Here is an 18,889-nt window from a genome sequence, read left to right on the forward strand (position 1 = left end):
TCAAACTTTAAGGTAGTAAAGGGGAGTGAATGGTGTCATTGAGTTAAATTGTATTTGCCCTAATGGAAATCGGTGTCAAAACTTGTGTTAATTGACAGGAAAAAAATAAGGAATTGCAACCTAATTCCACAAGAACAAATTAGAGTTCATGAAGTATCCTCAAAAGCAAAATGGGGAAGTGTTTAAAAATTAACCATCTCAATAGAATTTTTTAAAATATAAGCATCCCAGACTTGACTTTTAGATTTTGAATATAATAAATATAATTTAATTCCCACAAAAAAGGAAAACCAATCATACCTATAATGGAAACATGTAGGCCCAAATTTTTTTTTTTTTTTTTTTTGCAGTACGCGGGCCTCTCACTGCTGTGGCCCCTCCCACCGTGGAGCATAGGCTCTGGCCGCGCAGGCTCAGCGGCCATGGCTCACGGGCCCAGCAGCATGTGGGATCATCCCGGACCGGGGCACGAGCCCGTGTCCCCTGCATCAGCAGGCAGACTCTCAACCACTGCGCCACCAGGGAAGCCCTTTGGCCCAAATTTATCATATCACTATCCTAAAACAATTTATCCTGATATCTTCATCTCTTCTTTCCTTTGTGCTTTTTAATTTAATCATCTTTCTCTCTTAGAGTCATACTTTACCAGAAAGAGAAATGAGTGGGGTTTTTTCCTGTCTCAGTTGAAAACTGAATGAGACCATATGTGAAATCATTTATGTAATGCTTTAGTTTTACAAGTTCAAGAGGTTAAGAGGTTAATGTTGTTGAAATGGCAGATACACTGAACTTCACATATTCCTATATTTATCACTCCTCGAAGAATTATTAGGTCTTATAAAAGCAGCTTGAGGATTGTCTCTTTGCGTTCTGGTTCATTAGAGAAGATGAAGAATTACAAGAAAGATGGACTTCCTTGGTGGCGCAGTGGTTAAGAATCTGCCTGCCAATTCAGGGGACATGGGTTCAAGCCCTGGTCCAGGAAGATCCCACATGCCATGGAGCAACTAAAGCCTATGCGCTACAACTACTGAGCCTGTGCTCTAGAGCCCACGAGCCACAACTACTGAAGCCCGCACACCTAGAGCCCATGCTTTGCAACAAGAGAAGCCACTGCAGTGAGAAGCCCATGCACCGCAATGAAGAATAGCCCCGCTCACCGCAACTAGAGAAAGCCCACATGCAGAAACAAAGACCAGTGCAGCCAAAAATAAATAAATTAATTTTTTAAAAAAACCTTAATTTACTAGAAAGATGGAGGAAGTTACATAAAAAACAAAATTCAGAAAACACAAGATTCTGCAGAAGAATACAAGGAAAAACAGAAAAAGAAGAAACTACCCTACTGGAAATGTGTTGGTTGTTTTTCTCCTCAGTCTTTTAGTATAGAATTAAAAGTTCCTATAATATAATATAGTAGGCTAATCCCATTAAGTGAGAGCTGCAGTGAAGAGGAGGCTGGGGTGTTAATGATAATGTCATTATTTTCTCTTTTAATTTACAGAAGTTGCTGGGTGTGTTTTGCCACTGATGAAGATGATAGAACAGCTGAATGGGTGAGACCATGCAGATGCAGAGGATCTACAAAATGGGTTCACCAGGCTTGTCTGCAGCGCTGGGTGGATGAAAAACAAAGAGGAAACAGTACAGCCAGAGTGGCATGTCCCCAGTGCAATGCTGAATACTTAATAGTTTTTCCAAAGTTGGGTAAGAAGACCCTTAAAACCAACACAGATATATATATATATAATGTTATAATATATGACTCTATGATCCTAGGTTTATTTTTAAGTGACTCATGTCTTTGCTTTTTTGTGAATTTCTCTATTCCATTTCTGTTGTTTTCTCTCTAAATGTCAGATATTTTGTTTTGCTAACAGTTTACATTATCCTTAATATATCCCCAGATCTATCCATTTGTCTGTGTATTCAATGTTTTCATTTGGTTGAGTGGATAAAGAACTTGGATATCTAATTGTGTGGGTAAAATCAAGTTAACAAAACTATAATAAAAGGCTGACTAGAGAGCCTCATTCTCTGGAAACCATTGGTGTGGGGGAAAGAAAACAATAGTGTGTTCTTTCTAATACTTATTTTTATTAATTCTTCTATTAAGGAATAAAAGGGAAATTAAATATTTAATAAAAGACAGTGTTTGGAATCCAATTTATATGTCTGTTTTTCATGAAAACTACTTTCCTTTTTCTGTGAATTGGCAGGCAAGGAATAACCAATGGTCTTTGAGAATGAGGCTAGTGTTGAAACAAGTGTAGCAGATTGCTTAAAGGAAGCTATAACTAAGGCTGATATTTAGTTAGCATGTTCCATTACATCCATGTGATTATGAACTGGTGTCATTCTCTTTGTTTGGTGTTTATGCCATGCCAGTTGTTCAACATTTTTAATATGACACTTGTCTATAATCAAGAGGTATATGAAAGCAGTTTGGGTTTTGGGAAGGTCGAGGAAAAAATGACTTTGTGGAGGAATAGAGTTCAAGGAGAAACTGGAAATAATTATTAGATTATTTTTTTCTAGGTGCTATACATATTGAAATCAGACCTTTCTTTAAAAAAATAAGGCAACATAAGTGCAGATGATGAAGTGCTTTTCTAATGTGAGAAGATTAATAATAAAGGCAAACAGAATTTCCATACCTGTCTATATTTCTCTAACATAATGCATAGGAAGAAGTGATAGCTTTCTATGAAAGAAAAATAGTGTAGTAGAGAAAGTAGCATTTCTCAGACATTTAGAATTTGTGGACCACACTGACAGATCTTTTTTGTTTTTGTTGTTGTTTTTAATTTATTTATTTATTTTTGCCTGTGTTGGGTCTTTGTTGATGCGCGCGGGCTTTCTCTAGTTGCGGCGAGCAGGCTTCTCATTGTGGTGGCTTCTCTTGTTGTGGAGCACGGGCTCTAGGCGCGAGGGCTTCAGTAGCTGCGGCACACGCACTCAGTAGTGTTTAACTGTTTCTTTTCCTACTTCTTAGTTCTGCTAAATCAGATAATCCCACTTTTCAACTATAGGTTGTTGGGAATAGCAGCAAGTATAGGATGATTCTTTTAGATGTTTTAGATATTCAAATGGATGGGTACAAAAATTATTGCAAGAATTCTCACTGAAAACTACCTACAATATCTGATGAAGCACTGAGTGGACAAATGTGTGGCACTCAGCAATGAAGTTGAATATTGCAGTTTGGAAGATAGCAGTGGATAAATCTGTCCTTCTGGTTGTATTTCAGTTCTAGGAAACATGTTTTTAGGTCTAGTGTGGTAATTGAATACATTTTTTAAGTATACTAATAATAAGACACTGATTTCATTCTACAACAAGGAAAGAAAATGGCTACATGTTGGAAAAGTCAAACTCTTTGCTTAAGCTATGTGTATCATGATTTGGTCTTCATATTTTATCATTAAGAATTGTTATTTCACCCTCATGTGATAGGTTCACGCTATTCACAATACTGAATATCACAGAGATCTGCCACTTGAGTAAGCCACAGATAATCATAGACATTTTTTACTGACCTTACTGGTGTCATGGGGAAAAAAATGTACATACTTCATTTAAATAGTTTTTGTTAGCATCTTTCTTCCTGACAAGATAGGAAAGCAGAGTGTTGTATTTGCTTCTTTTTTCCTGACATAACATTCTGAAGATACCTGCTCAGGGACTGCAGTTTGAATATTATATTCACAATTTTCCATGCAATCTTTAACAGACTCAGTAGAAGACTTACTGTCCAATGTCAGGTGTTGTCTGTAAATGAAGCCATGTGTGAATTGACTTTCAGGTGCTATACTCTTTCTTGCTACACACATGACTAGTGCTTTTGGCCATATTGATCCTAGTGTACATTTTCAAGTCAAAGTTCAAAGATAATTGTTGGTTAAAGGAAAATCCCTTCTCTAAAGCATGTTTTCATTGATAATCAGAACTGTTTGTATTTCATAATTTACATATTATGTACATACCAAGAGTTGATTCATATTCTGAATACTAGTGGTTTCTTGTAGCCATGAAACAAAATATTTAAGAGCAACATCTGTGAAAGTAACTGTTTTTACTCACTGAATACCACACCTAACATTATGTAATTAATGTCCAGTAGTGTCATCTGATACAGAAACATACCAGTAAATTGTTTTCTTTCTGAGCATATTTATCATTAATTTTGCAGCTGACCATAGTTATACCTGTTTTTGTTAAAATAACTTAAAGTTCCTTCACAGTTTTTAATCTTGGCTTTCAGTGACAAAATTCATAATGCAGGTATTGATTGGTTTACTAGAGTGGTTGAAAATTATATGAATGCTTCAGTGGCTTCTTATCCCTGTTATATAATGTTTCAGTCCCTGTTTAAAAATGTATTATACTTTGGGCTTCCCTGGTGGCGCAGTGGTTGAGAGTCCACCTGTCGATGCAGGGGACACGGGTACGTGCCCCGGTCCGGGAAGATCCCACATGCCGCGGAGCGGCTGGGCCCGTGAGCCATGGCCGCTGAGCCTACGTGTCCGGAGCCTGTGCTCCGCAACAGGAGAGGCCACAACAGTGAGAGGCCCGCGTACCGCAAAAAAAAAAAAGTTTTCATATGGATTTAGACTCAGTCTGTCTGGCTAGCTGGCCAAAGTCTGCATCTTTTCTGGTACTTAGTGGCAGCCAGAATGGAAGGATGGTGGCAAGTGTGTGTTCTTAATTGTCAATAGGGAATATATTGTGAATATATCCTCCTAGTCATCCCATCCTCCTCCCTAAACCCTGGCAACCAATGATCTTTTTACTGTCTTCATAGTCTTGCCTTTTTCAGAATGTCATATAGCTGGAATCATACAGTATGTAGCCTTTTCAGATTGGTTTCCTTCACTTAGTAAATATATTTAAAGTTTCTCCGTGTCTTTCATGGCTTGATAGTTCATTTCTTGTTAATACTGAATCATATCCCATTGTCTGGACATACCACAGCTTATTTATCCATTCGCCTACTGAAGGACATCTTGTTGCTTCCAGGTTTTGGCAATTACAAATAAAGCTGCAGTACACATCTGTGTGCAAGTTTTTGTGCGGACATATATTTTCAACTTATTTAGGTAAATAACAAGGAGCATAATTGCTGGATCATATGGTAAGAGTATGTTTAGTTTTGTAAGAAACTACCAAATTGTCTTTCAGAGTGGCTGTACATTTTGCATTCTTACCAGCAATAAGTTCCTGTTGCTCTGTATCCTTGCAGCACTTGCTTTTGTCAGTGTTTTGGATTTAGCCATTTATATCTCATTGGTTTTTTTTTTTAATAAATTTATTTATTAATTTTTGGCTGCATTGGGTCTTTGTTGCTGCACGTGTGTTTTCTCTAGTTGCGGCAAGCGGGGGCTACTCTTCATTGCAGTGCGAGGGCTTCAGTAGTTGTGGCATGCGGTCTCAGTAGTTGTGGCTCACAGACTTTACAGCTCAGGCTCAGTAGTTGTGGCAGACGTGCTTAGTTGCTCTGTGGCATGTGGGATCTTCCCAGACCAGGGCTCGAACCCGTGTCCCCTGCCTTGGCAGGTGGATTCTTAACCACTGCGCCACCAGTTTTAATTTGCTATTCCCTAATGACATAGATGTTGAGTGTCTTTTCATGTGCTTATTGAGTCTTATGTCCTTCTCACCCCTGTCAGAATGGCCATCATCAAAAAATCTACGAACACCCAGGAATGCAAGGATTCTTCAATATACGCAAATCAATCAATGTGATACACCATATTAACAAACTGAAGGAGAAAAACCATATGATCATCTCAATAGATGCAGAGAAAGCTTTCAACAAAATTCAATACCCATTTATGATAAAAAACCCTGCAGAAAATAGGCATAGAGGGAACTTTCCTCAACATAATAAAGGCCATATATGACAAACCCACAGCCAACATCATTCTCAATGGTGAAAAACTGAAACCATTTCCACTAAGATCAGGAACAAGACAAGGTTGCCCACTTTCACCACTCTTATCATAGTTTTGGAACTTTTAGCCACAGCAATCAGAGAAGAAAAAGAAATAAAAGGAATCCAAATCGGAAAAGAAGAAGTAAAGCTGTCACTGTTTGCAGATGACATGATACTATACATAGAGAATCCTAAAGATGCTACCAGAAAACTACTAGAGCTAATCAATGAATTTGGTAAAGTAGCAGGATACAGAATTAATGCACAGAAATCTCTGGCATTCCTATACACTAATGATAAAAAATCTGCAAATGAAATTAAGAAAACACTCCCATTTACCACTGCAACAAAAAGAATAAAATATCTGGAATAAACCTGCCTAAGGAGACAAAAGACCTGTATGGAGAAAATAACAAGACACTGATGGAAGAAATTAAAAATGATACAAATAGATGGAGAGATATACCATGTTCTTGGATTGGAAGAATCAACATTGTGAAAATGACTCTACTACCCAAAGCAATCTACAGATTCAATGCAATCCCTATCAAACTACCACTGGCATTTTTCACAGAACTGGAACAAAAAATTTCACAATTTGTATGGAAACAAAAAAGACCCCGAATAGCCAAAGCAATCTTAAGAAAGAAAAACAGAGCTGGAGGAGTCAGGCTCCCTGACTTCAGACTATACTACAAAGCTGCAGTAATCAAAACAGTATGGTACTGGCAGAAAAACAGAAAGATAGATCAATGGAACAGGATAGAAAGCCCAGAGATGAACCCACGCACATATGGTCACCTTATCTTTGATAAAGGAGGCAAGAATATACAGTGGAGAAAAGACAGCCTCTTCCATAAGTGGTGCTGGGAAAACTGGACAGGTACATGTAATAGTATGAGATTAGAACACTCCCTAACACCATACACAAAAATAAACTCAAAATGGATTAAAGACCGAAATGCAAGGCCAGAAACTATCAAACTCTTAGAGGAAAACATAGGCAGAACACTCTGTGACATAAATCACAGCAAGATCCTTTTTGACCCACCTCCTAGAGAAATGGAAATAAATACAAAAATAAATGGGACCTAATGAAACTTCAAAGCTTTTGCACAGCAAAGGAAACCATAAACAAGACCAAAAGACAACCCTCAGAATGGGAGAAAACATTTGCAAATGAAGCAACTGACAAAGGATTAATCTCCAAAATTTACAAGCAGCACATGCAGCTCAGTAACAAAAAAACAAACAACCCAATCCAAAAACGGCAGAAGACCTAAATAGACATTTCTCCAAAGATATACAGATTGCCAACAGACACATGAAAGAATGCTCAACATAATTAATCATTAGAGAAATGCAAATCAAAACTACAATGAGGTATCACCTCACACCGGTCAGAATGGCCATCATCAAAAAGTCTACAAACAATAAATGCTGGAGAGGGTGTGGAGAAAAGGGAACCCTCTGGCACTGTTGGTGGGAATGTAAATTGATACAGCCACTATGGAGAACAGTATGGAGGTTCCTTAAATAACTAAAAATAGAACTACCATATGACCCAGCAATCCCACTACTGGGCATATATATACCCAGAGAAAACCCTAATTCAAAAAGAGTCATGTACCACAATGTTCATTGAAGCTCTATTTACAACAGCCAAGACATGGAAGCAACCTAAGTGTCCATCAACAGATGAATGGATAAAGAAGATGTGGCACATATATACAATGGAATATTACTCAGCCATAAAAAGAAACGAAATTGAGTTATTTGTAGTGAGGTGGATGGACCTAGAGTCTGTCATACAGAGTGAAGTAAGTCAGAAAGAGAAAAACAAATACCATATGCTAACACATATATATGGAATCTAAGGGAAAAAAAAGGTCATGAAGAACCTAGAGGCAAGACAGAAATAAAGACACAGACCTACTAGAGAATGGACTTGAGGATATGGGGATGGGGAAGGGTAAGCTGTGACAAAGTGAGAGAGTAGCATGGACATATATACACTACGAAATGTAAAATAGGTAGCTAGTGGGAAGCAGCCACATAGCACAGGAAGATCAGCTCAGAGCTTTGTGATCACCTAGAGGGGTGGGATAGGGAGGGTGGGAGGGAGGGAGACGCAAGAGTGAAGAGATATGGGAACATACGTATATGTATAACTGATTCACTTTGTTATAAAGCAGAAACTAACACACCATTATAAAGCAATTATACTCCGATAAAGATGTTAAAAATAAAAAATCTACAAACGGGGTTTCCCTGGTGGCGCAGTGGTTAAGAATCCGTCTGCCAATGCAGGGGACATGGGTTCGAGCCCTGGTCTGGGAAGATCCCACATGACGCAGAGCAACTAAGCCTGTGTGCCCCAACTACTGAGACCACGTGCCTAGAGCCCACGCTCCACAACAAGAGAAACCACCGCAATGAGAAGCTTGTGCACCACAATGAAGACTAGCCCCTGCTCGCTGCAACTAGAAGCCTGCACGCAGCAATGAGGACCCAACACAGCCAAAATTAAATTAATTAATTTTTTTAAAAAATCTACGAACAGGAAATGCTGGAGAGGGTGTGGAGAAAAGGGAACACTCTTGCACTCTTGGTGGGAATGTAAATTGATACAGCCACTATGGAGAACAGTATGGAGGTTCCTTAAATAACTACAAATAGAACTACCATATGACCCAGCAATCCCACTACTGGGCATATACCCTGAGAAAACCAAAATTCAAAGAGTCATGTACCACAGTGTTCATTGCAGCTCTATTTACAATAGCCAGGACATGGAAGCAACCTAAATGTCCATCAACAGATGAATGGATAAAGAAGATGTGGCACATATATACAATGGAATATTACTCAGCCATAAAAAGAAACGAAATTGAGTTATTTGTAGTGAGGTGGATGGACCTAGAGTCTGTCATACAGAGTGAAATAAGTCAGAAAGAGAAAAACAAATATTGTATGCTAACACATATATGGAATCTAAAAAATGGAATGGAATCTAAAAAACAACCAAAAAATGGAATCTAAAAAACAACCAAAAAAATGGTCATGAAGAACCTAGGGGCAAGACGGGAATAAAGACGCAGACCTACTAGAGAATGGACTTGAGGATACGGGGAGGGGGAAAGGTGAGATGGGACAACGTGAGGGAGTGGCATGGATATATATACACTACCAAATGTAAAATAAATAGCTCGTGGGAAGCAGCCGCATAGCACAGGGAAATCAGCTCGGTGCTTTGTGACCACCTAGATGGGTGGGATAGGGAGGGTGGGAGGGAGGGAGACTCAAGAGGGAAGAGATATGCAGATATATGTATATGTATAACTGATTCACTTTGTTATAAAGCAGAAACTAACACACTGTTGTAAAGCAGTTATACTCCAATAAAGATGTTAAAAAAAAAAAAAGGAAGAAAAAAGAGTCTTATGTCTTCTTTGATGAGGTGTCTGTTAAGTCTTTTGATTGTTTTTTTTTTTTTGCTGTATGCGGGCCTGTCACTGTTTTGGCCTCTCCCATTGCGGAGCACAGGCTCCAGACACGCAGGCTCAGCGGCCATGGCTTACAGGCCCAGCCGCTCTGCAGCATGTGGGAATTTCCCGGACCGGGGCACGAACCCGTGTCCCCTGCATCGGTAGGCGGACTCTCAACCACTGCGCCACCAGGGAAGCCCTTGACTGTTTTTAACATCAGTTTTCTTATTGTTGAGTTTTAAATGTTCTTTGTGTATTTTGGATAACAGTTCTTTATCAGGTATATCGTTTGCAAATATTTTTTCCCAGTCTGTGGCTTGTCTTCTCATTCTCTTGATCTTTCTTCTTTTTTAATGTAGTAGTTTACAGCTATAAATTTCTAAGCTCTGCTTGGATTTCTACTTTGACCTGTTGATTATTCAGGAGTGTGTTGTTTAATTTTCACATATTTGTAAATTTCCCAAATGCCCTTCTCTTATTGATTTCTAATTTCATTCCATTGTGATCAAAGAACATACTTTGCTATCCGTTCTTTTAAATGATTAAAGCTTGTTTTATAGCCTAGCAAGCTTTATACTTGCAAATTTTCCATGTGTACTTGGGAAGATGTGTGTTCTGTTGGTGGTGGTGGTGGTGGTAGAATGTGATATAAATATCTAGCTGACTCATAGAATTTTGAAGTCTTCTATTTCCTTGTCGTTCCTTCACCTATTCTTCATTGAAAGTGGGCTATTGAAGTCTACAGCTATTGTTGAATTGTCTGTTTCTCCAGTTCTGCCCATTTTTGCTTCGTTTATTTTGGACTGTTGTTAGGTGCATAAATGTTCCTAATTGTTATGTCTTTCTGATGGATTGTCCCTTTTACCATCATAAAATGTTCTTCTTTGTTTCTAGTAACACTTTTTGTCTTAAAGCTGATTTTAACTGATATCAATGTTGCCACTTCCACTCTTTATGTAAATTCTTAGATTATTTTCAAGTTAAATTTTATTACAGCTTTGTTTTTTCTTTTTTTGTTCTCAACTAAGCATTAATTCAAACTTCTGTGTAGAGACAAGATAACTAACAATTACCCTCAAAAACTGGTTGTCAAATGTTACGTGCAGTGTAAAGCTTAGAAGGAAAAGATATTCACTAGGGATGATGAGGAATGATTCCTGGGAGAAACCTTTCCTATAAAATCTAGCAAATAAAATTAATAGTTGTTACTATTTTATTTTATAATATTTTCTTTTAATATTAACAGTGATATCAGTAGCTATCACTTCCTAACAGGCACTGACTCTTTGCCAGGCACTATGTCAGTCAGTTTGCCTATATTATTTTAAGCTTCTCAAAAGCTTTACACAATAGGTAGCGTCCTTATTCTACAGGTAAGGAAACAGACTTGGCAAATTTATTTAATGGAATTCCATGGGTTTCTAGCAAGTAAGGAGCCAGGATTTTAAATTACCAAAGCACATCAGAAGCTAGAGGGGAAGGTTACCTAGAGGGTGCAGTTTTGTTTGGTCAGCCTTCCAGTGCACAAAGCAGGGTGGAGAAAGAGGAGTAAATTTGGAGAGGCAAACAGAATATTGAGTACAATTAGTTTATATGTTAATATATTCTAGACTAGTATACATCATGTTCTATGCTTGCTTTTTTTTCCTTAGCAATATATGGTAGATACCATTTTATATTAGTGTATAAAGAGCTTTCTTTTTCTTTGTAGTTGTATAGTATTCTGTTACATAAATGTGTGGTTATATAACCAGTCTCCTAATGATGGACATACAGGCTGTTTGTAATCTTTTACTGCTACAAAGAGTGCTGTCATAAACAACTGTGTAAAATAATTTTACACATGTGCAAAATGACTAGAGTGGAATTGCTATAAGTGAAAGGGTATGTGCAGTTATAACATTAGTAGACATCATCAAATTGGCTTTTGTAGAGATTATGTCTGTTTAATCTTCCCAACAGTGTATTGGAGTGCCTGCTTTTCCATTGCCTTTACCAACATGCTGCTATCAATATACAGAACTAATTATATCTGCTGCCTTAGCATTGATCAAAGCTCAGCAGAATGTTCACTAAGGTTTTTTTCTTTTATTATGAAATTTCATTTGTTGAGAAAGAATATATAACTACATATGAGGAATAATGACTAATAAACCGTCATCCATTTACTTATCCCTCAGGTTTAGAAATAAAATATCCTGGTGATTTCAACTTTTTATCATTAAGTAATGACTATTTTATCTATAAGAATTTTTTTTGTGTGTCTTAAACTTCTATATAGTATAGACATAGACATGATAATATAGAATACAGTTGCCCCTCGGTATCTGCAGGAGGTTGGTTCCAGGACCTCTGCAGATACCAAAATCCATGGATGCTCAACTCCCTTATATAAAATGGCATAGTATTTTCATATAATTTATGCACATACTACTATATACTTTATTTTATTTTATTTATTTATTTTTGGCCGCTTTGGGTCTTCATTGCTGCACGCAGGCTTTCTCTAGTTGTGGCGAGCGGGGGCTACTCTTCGTTGTGGTGCGCAGCCTTCTTGCGGTGGCTTCTCTTGTTGCAGAACATGGGCTCTAGGGGGGCAGGCTTCAGTAGTTGTGGCACATGGGCTTAGTTGCTCCGCAGCATGTGGGATCTTCCTGGACCAGGGATCGAAACTGTGTCCCCTGCGTTGGCAGGTGGATTCTTAACCACTGCGCCACCAGGGAAGTCCCCCTACTATACACTTTAAATCATCTCTAGATTACTCATAATATTCTAATACAGTGTAAATGGTAAGTTGTTGCTGGTGTGCAGCAACTTTGAGTTTTGCTTTGGGGAACTTTCTGGAATTTTTTTCCCCTAGATATTTTCATTCTGCAGTTGGTTGAATATGCAGATGCAGAACCCAAAGATTTGGAGGGCCAACTGTAGAATGAAAATATAGCTATACCAGCTTTTTTAAAATAGATTTGTTATTTTAGGACAATTTTTAATTTACAGAAAAATTTCAAAAATAGTACAGAGAGTTCCCAAATATCCCATATCCAGTTTCCTCTGTTATTAATACCTTATGTAGTATGGTACATTTGTTATAGTTGTTGTACCAGTACTGATATTATTATTAACTGAAGTCCATACTCTACTCAGGTTTTCTTAATTTTTCCCTAATGTCCTTATTCTGTTCCAGGATCCTGTTCAGGATATTATATTACATTTAGTCATGTCTCCTTAATGCTCCTCTTGGCTGTAACAGCTTCTCACTTTCCTTGTTTTTGTTGACCTTGACGGTTTTGAGGAATACTGGTTAGATGTTTTACAGAATGTCTCACAATTCGGATCTATCTGATGTTTTTCCCATTATCTCCTGGGGTTATGAGTTTTGGGGTACAAGACCACAGAGATGAAGTGCCATTTTCATCACAAAACATCACAGGCACATACTATGAATATTACTTACCACTCATGATACTGACCTTGATCATCTCAGTAAGGTTATGTTTGTCAGGTTTTTTCACTGTAAAGTTACTCTTTTCCCCCCTTTCGTACCAGCTTTTTTTTGATGTTGTTACATTTGCTTATCTTTTCTCACCCTTTTATTTTCAGTTCTTCTGAATTCTTTTGTAAATAAGTGTAAACTTATTGTGATACTCATATAGTTGGGTTTTTACTGTCAAATTTTATTCATTCTATTTGTCCTTTTTTCTCTTTTTTTCCCCCTTTAGTTGATCATCTTCTGGATTGAAATGCTTTTTCCTCTGATACTATATTTTCCCCTGTACTTTTTTTTTTTTTTTTTTTTTGGCTGCATTGAGTCTTCGTTGCTGCGTGCGGGATTTCTCTATTCACGGCAAGCAGGGGCTACTCTTTGTTTCAGTGCACAGGCTTCTTATTGCCGTGGCTTCTCTTGTTGCGGAGCACGGGCTCTAGGCACACGGGCTTCAGTAGCTGTGGCACATGGCTCAGTAGTTGTGGCTTGCGGGCTCTAGAGCACAGGCTCAGTAGTTGTGGCACACAGGTTTAGTTGCTCTGCAACATGTGGGATCTTCCCGGACCAGGGGCTCGAACACGTGTCGAACCTGTGTCCCCTGCATTGGCAGGTGGATTCTTAACCACTGCGCCACCGGGGAAGTCCCAGAAATACAAAGGATCTTAAGAAAGTACTGTGAGCAGTTGTATGCCAACAAATTGCATAACCTAGAAGTAAAGGATAAATTCCTAGAAACATAAAACCTACAAAGACTGAATCATGAAGAAATAAAAAATGTGAACAGACCAATAACAACGAAGGACATCATAAAGCTCCCAACAAAGAAAAACCCAGGACCAGATGGTTTCACTGGTGAATTCTGCCAAACACTTAAGGAAGAATTAACGCCAGTCCTTCTCAGACTCTTTAAAGTTAAAGAAGAGGGAACATTCCCAAACACATTTTATGAGGGCAGCATTACCCCGATACCAAAGCCAGATATGGACACTATAAGAAAACTACAAGCCAATATCCCTGATGAATATAGATGAAAAAATTCTCAACAAAATATTAGCAAAACAAATCCAACAACATATTAAAGCATTGTACACCATGATCGAGTGGGATTTATCCCTGGGATGCAAGGATGGTTCAATATCTACATATCAATCAGTGTGATATATACCACATTAATAGAATGAAAGATAAAAATCTTATCTCTGCATCTCATTATCTGCAGGATGCAGAAAAGCATTTGACAGAATTCAACATCCTTTCATGATAAAAACTCTCAACAAATTGGGTATAGAAGGATGTACCTCAACGTAATAAAGGCTGTATATGACAGACTCACAGCTAACATCATACGCAGTGTACCCACTAAGATCAAGAACAAGACAAAGGTGTCTGTTCTCACCACTCCCATCCTACCCAGAGCAATTAGTCAAGAAAAAGAAATAAAAGACATCTGAATCCAAAAGAAAGAAGTAAAATTGTCTTTGCTTGGAGATGATATGATCTTATATAGAGAAAATCCTAAAGACTCCACCAAAAGCCTGTTAGAACTAATAAATAAATTCAGTAAAGCTGCAGGATACAAAATCAACATAAAAATCAGTTGTGTTTCTATATATACACTAAGCTATCTGAAAAAGAAATAAAATAATCCCATTTATAATACCAAAAACAATAAAATACTTAGGAGTAAAACAAAATTTCAACACATTGATGCAAGAAATTAAAGAAGACACAAATAAATGAAAAGTATCTCATATTCATGGATTGGCAGAATTAATACTGTTAAAATGTCCATACTACCCAAAGCCATCTATATATTCAATGTAATCCCTGGAAGTCCAATGGCATTTTTTACAGAATTAGGAAAAATAATCCTAAAATTGTATGGAACTATAAAAGACCCCAAATAGCCAAAGCAATCCTGAGAAAGAAGAACAAAGCAGGTGGCATCACATTTACTGATTTAAACTTTATTACAAAGCTATAATAATCAAAGCAATATGGTACTAGTGTAAAAGGACACGTAGGCCAATGGAACAGAGTTGAGAGCCCAGAATTGAACCCACACATATATGTTCAACTAATATTTGACAAGGGAGCCAAGAATACTCAGGGAAGTCTCTTCAATAAGTGATGTTGGGAAAACTGAATTGTTACATGCAAAAGACTGAAATTGGCCCCTGTCTTTCTTATTCCACTCACAAAAATTAACTCAAAATGGATTAGAGATTTAAATTTAGAACCAGAAACTATAAACATTCTAGAGTAAAACATAGGAAAGTCTCCTTGACATTGATCTTGGCAATGATTTTTTGGATATGACACCAAAAGCACAAGCAACAAAAGCAGAAATAAGTTGGACTATATCAAACTAAAGAGCTTTTGCACAGCAAAAGAAACCATTAGCAAAATGAAAAGGTAACCTATGGAATGAGAAAATACTTGTAAATCATCTGTCTGATAGGGGATTAATATCCAAAATATAAGGAATTTATACAACTCAATATCCAAGAACAAAAACCATACACAATCTGATTTAAAAATGGGTTAAGCTCTTGAATAGAAAATTTTCTGTAGAAGGCATACAGATTGTCAACTGATGCATGAAAAGATGCTCAACATCACTAATCATTGGGGAAATGGAAATCAAAACCACAATGAGATGTTACCTCACATCTGTTAGAATAGCTATTAACAAAAAGACAATAGACAGCAAGAGTGTTAACAAGGCTGTGGAGAAGAGGGTACTGTGTGTACTGTTTGTGGGGATGTTAATTGGTACAGCCACTATGAAAAACTGTATGGAGATTACTCAAAAAAAGTTTTTTAACTATCATGTGATCCAGCGATCCCACTTCTGAGTAGATATCCAAAGGAATGAAATCACTGTCTGGAAGAGATACCTACACCCCCACGTTCACTGCAGCATTAATCACAATAGCCAAGACATAGAAACAACCTAAGTGTCCATCGACGGATGAATGGATAAAGAAAATGTGTATATATATACAGTAGAATATTCAGCCTTTTTTAAAAAAAAAAAAAGGAAACCCTGCCTTTTGCAAGAACATGGGTAGATCTTAAGGGCATTGTGCTAAGCGAAATAAGTCAGAGAAAGACAAATACTGTATGTTCTCGAAAGACAAATACTGTATGTTCTCACTTATATGTGGACTCTAAAATATCTAAACTCAAATAGTAGAATGTTTGGGGCTGAGGGTTGGAGAATATTGGGAAATGTTGGTCAAGGGCTACAAACTTCCATTTAAAAGATGAATCAGTTCTAGAGATCAATGTACAATATGGTGACCATAATTAGCATTGTATTATATAAATGAAGGTTAAGAGAGTAGATCTTAAGTGTTAGCACCACAAAGATGGTAATTATGTAAGAGGATTGAAGTGTTAACTAACCTTATTGTGATCATTTCTCAATATATATTGTCAAATTATCACATTCTACACCTTAAACATATATGTTATATGTCAGTAATAATAAAGCTGGAAAAATGTATAGTTATCGTTTTTTATGATAAGACTGATCAGTGGATACAGGTGTTATCAACCTGATACATCCAATAGAATTCCCTGTCAGTTTCCACCTACTGGTTTTAGCAGAGATTGATAATTTTTTTATTCATTGCCTCTAGATCTATTATTTCATTAGATGGTACAGAAGAATGACATTGTAATTCTTTCTCTTTTTTTTGAGTTTGTTAGCTTAGAATACTTATTAAATATGAACCAAGAAGGGATTGCTAAATTGGGGTGAATAGCACATATAATTTTGCTGGATTAGGTACTATACCATTTTATATGCACCTGCAATGGATGAGTTTGCCTGTTTACTTACAGCTTTGCCAGTAGATTGGCTAACATTTTAGTTTGTCAGTATAATCTGTTAGGTAAGAAAAGGTACCTCAGAGTCTTAATTTCCATTTGTTTATGAGTGAGGTGGCTAACCATTGGAAAGCAAGAAAGAATGCTGTTGTGGTATTTTTTTTTTAACATTTTTATTGGAGTGTAATTGCTTTACAATGATGCGTTAGTTTCTGCTGTATCACAAAGTGAATCAGCTATACATATACATATATCCCCATATCCCCTCCCTCTTGCATCTCCGTCACACCCTCCCTATCCCACCCCTCTAGGTGGTCACAAAGCACCGCGCTGATCTCCCTGTGCTATGCGGTGCTTCCCACTAGCTATCTATTTTACATTTGGTAGTTTATATACGTCCATGCTACTCTGTCACTTCGTCCCAGCTTACCCTTCCCCATCCCTGTGTCCTCAAGTCCATTCTCTACGTCTGCATCTTTATTCCTGTCCTGCCCCTAGGTTCTTCAGAACCTTTTTTTTTTAAGATTCCATATATGTGTTAGCATACATTATTCGTTTTTCTCTTACTTACTTCACTCTGTATGACAGACTCTAGGTCCAACCACCTCATTACAAATAACTCAATTTCATTTCTCTTTATGCTGAGTAATATTCCATTGAATATATGTGCCACATCTTCTTTATCCATTCATCTGTTGATGGACACTTAGGTTGCTTCCATGTCTTGGCTGTTGTAAATAGAGCTTCAATGAACATTGTGGTACATGACTCTTTTTGAATTAGGGTTTTCTCTGGGTATATATATGCCCAGTAGTGGGATTGCTGGGTCATATGGTAGTTCTATTTTTAGTTATTTAAGGAACCTCCATACTGTTCTCCATAGTGGCTGTATCAATTTACATTCCCACCAACAGTGCCAGAGGGTTCCCTTTTCTCCACACCCTCTCCAGCATTTATTGTTTGTAGACTTTTTGATGATGGCCATTCTGACTGGTGTGAGGTGATACCTCATTGTAGTTTTGATTTGCATTTCTCTAATGATTAGTGATGTTGAGCATCCTTTTGTTTGAAAAAGGGTACTAAATATATATTAAATATATTTTCCCCAAATTTAAAAAAGTTTTTCATGGCTTCAATTTAATGAGAATTTTACATTTTTAATGTTTTCTAAGCTATCAGTTACTTTCTAAGAATAGTCTGCATTGTTTCCTCTAAGCACATGGCCCTCTGTTACTCATCGTAAATCCAAGCGGTTACTTGCCTGACTGCTGTCATAAAATATATTGTTGGCTTATTTCATTACTTGAAAACCAGTACAGACTTAAGAATTCAGGTACTTTCTTCATATAATTAAGAGCTTCTAGTAATATTTACACTTGGCCATCAGAGAAGTGTTTATTTTTGCTTTGCATTATATCTAAACGTCTATGGATGATCAAAAGAAAGGAATTGAAAAACCAAAATCTCCATAATGATTCAATCTTTGAGTACCCTCTGATGTTTTTTTTTTGTTTTAATTTTTATTTATTTATTTATTTAAGCTGTGTTGGGTCTTCGTTTCTGTGCGAGGGCTTTCTCTAGTTGCGGCGAGCGGCGGCTACTCTTCATCGCGGTGCGCAGGCCTCTCACTGTCGTGGCCTCTCGTCGCGGAGCACAGGCTCCAGACGCGCAGGCTCAGTAGTTGTGGCTCACGGGCCCGGTTGCTCCGTGGCATGTGGGATCCTCCCAGACCAGGGCTCGAACCCGTGTCCCCTGCATTGGCAGGCGGATTCTCAACCACTGTGCCACCAGGGAAGCCCTACCCTCTGATGTTAAAGTTTGTAGGTAGGCATCTCATTAGATCTTCTTTGGCCCTCCTTTATATACCCTCTTATGAGGCAGATGACTAGAATACCTTCAAAGTAAGGATTTCTTGTGTTTATTGCTGGATCACATCTAGCCTTGTTCCCTAAGATTTAAATATAAATTTGTTTTAATAAGTATCTTCAATGTATCTTCAATAGGGTGAGGCTTTCTGGGTGCACACTATATATAAATACTGGTAGCTGAATTACAGGTCCAAAACACAATTCAGAATCTTACATTTTCTAAAAAGTAATTACTAATTATAGTCTGGTGTCTTCTCCCTCTTCATTCCCAGATTCC

The 18,889-nt window shown here is 37.5% G+C and overlaps 1 protein-coding gene across 2 annotated transcripts in view; it reads left to right on the forward strand.

Moving 5' to 3' along the window:
• Positions 1-18,889, forward strand: part of MARCHF5 (membrane associated ring-CH-type finger 5) — a 55,089-nt gene that overhangs the window by 17,095 nt on the left and 19,105 nt on the right. For both annotated transcript variants that reach the window (XM_082674137.1, XM_082674138.1), the window contains exon 2: positions 1,505-1,707. In XM_082674137.1, the coding sequence (XP_082530263.1) occupies positions 1,505-1,707 (203 nt within the window). The remainder of the gene's footprint in view (positions 1-1,504; positions 1,708-18,889) is intronic.

This window comes from Grampus griseus, assembly GCF_964374135.1.
Source record: "Grampus griseus genome assembly, chromosome: 16".
NCBI lineage: Eukaryota > Metazoa > Chordata > Mammalia > Artiodactyla > Delphinidae > Grampus > Grampus griseus.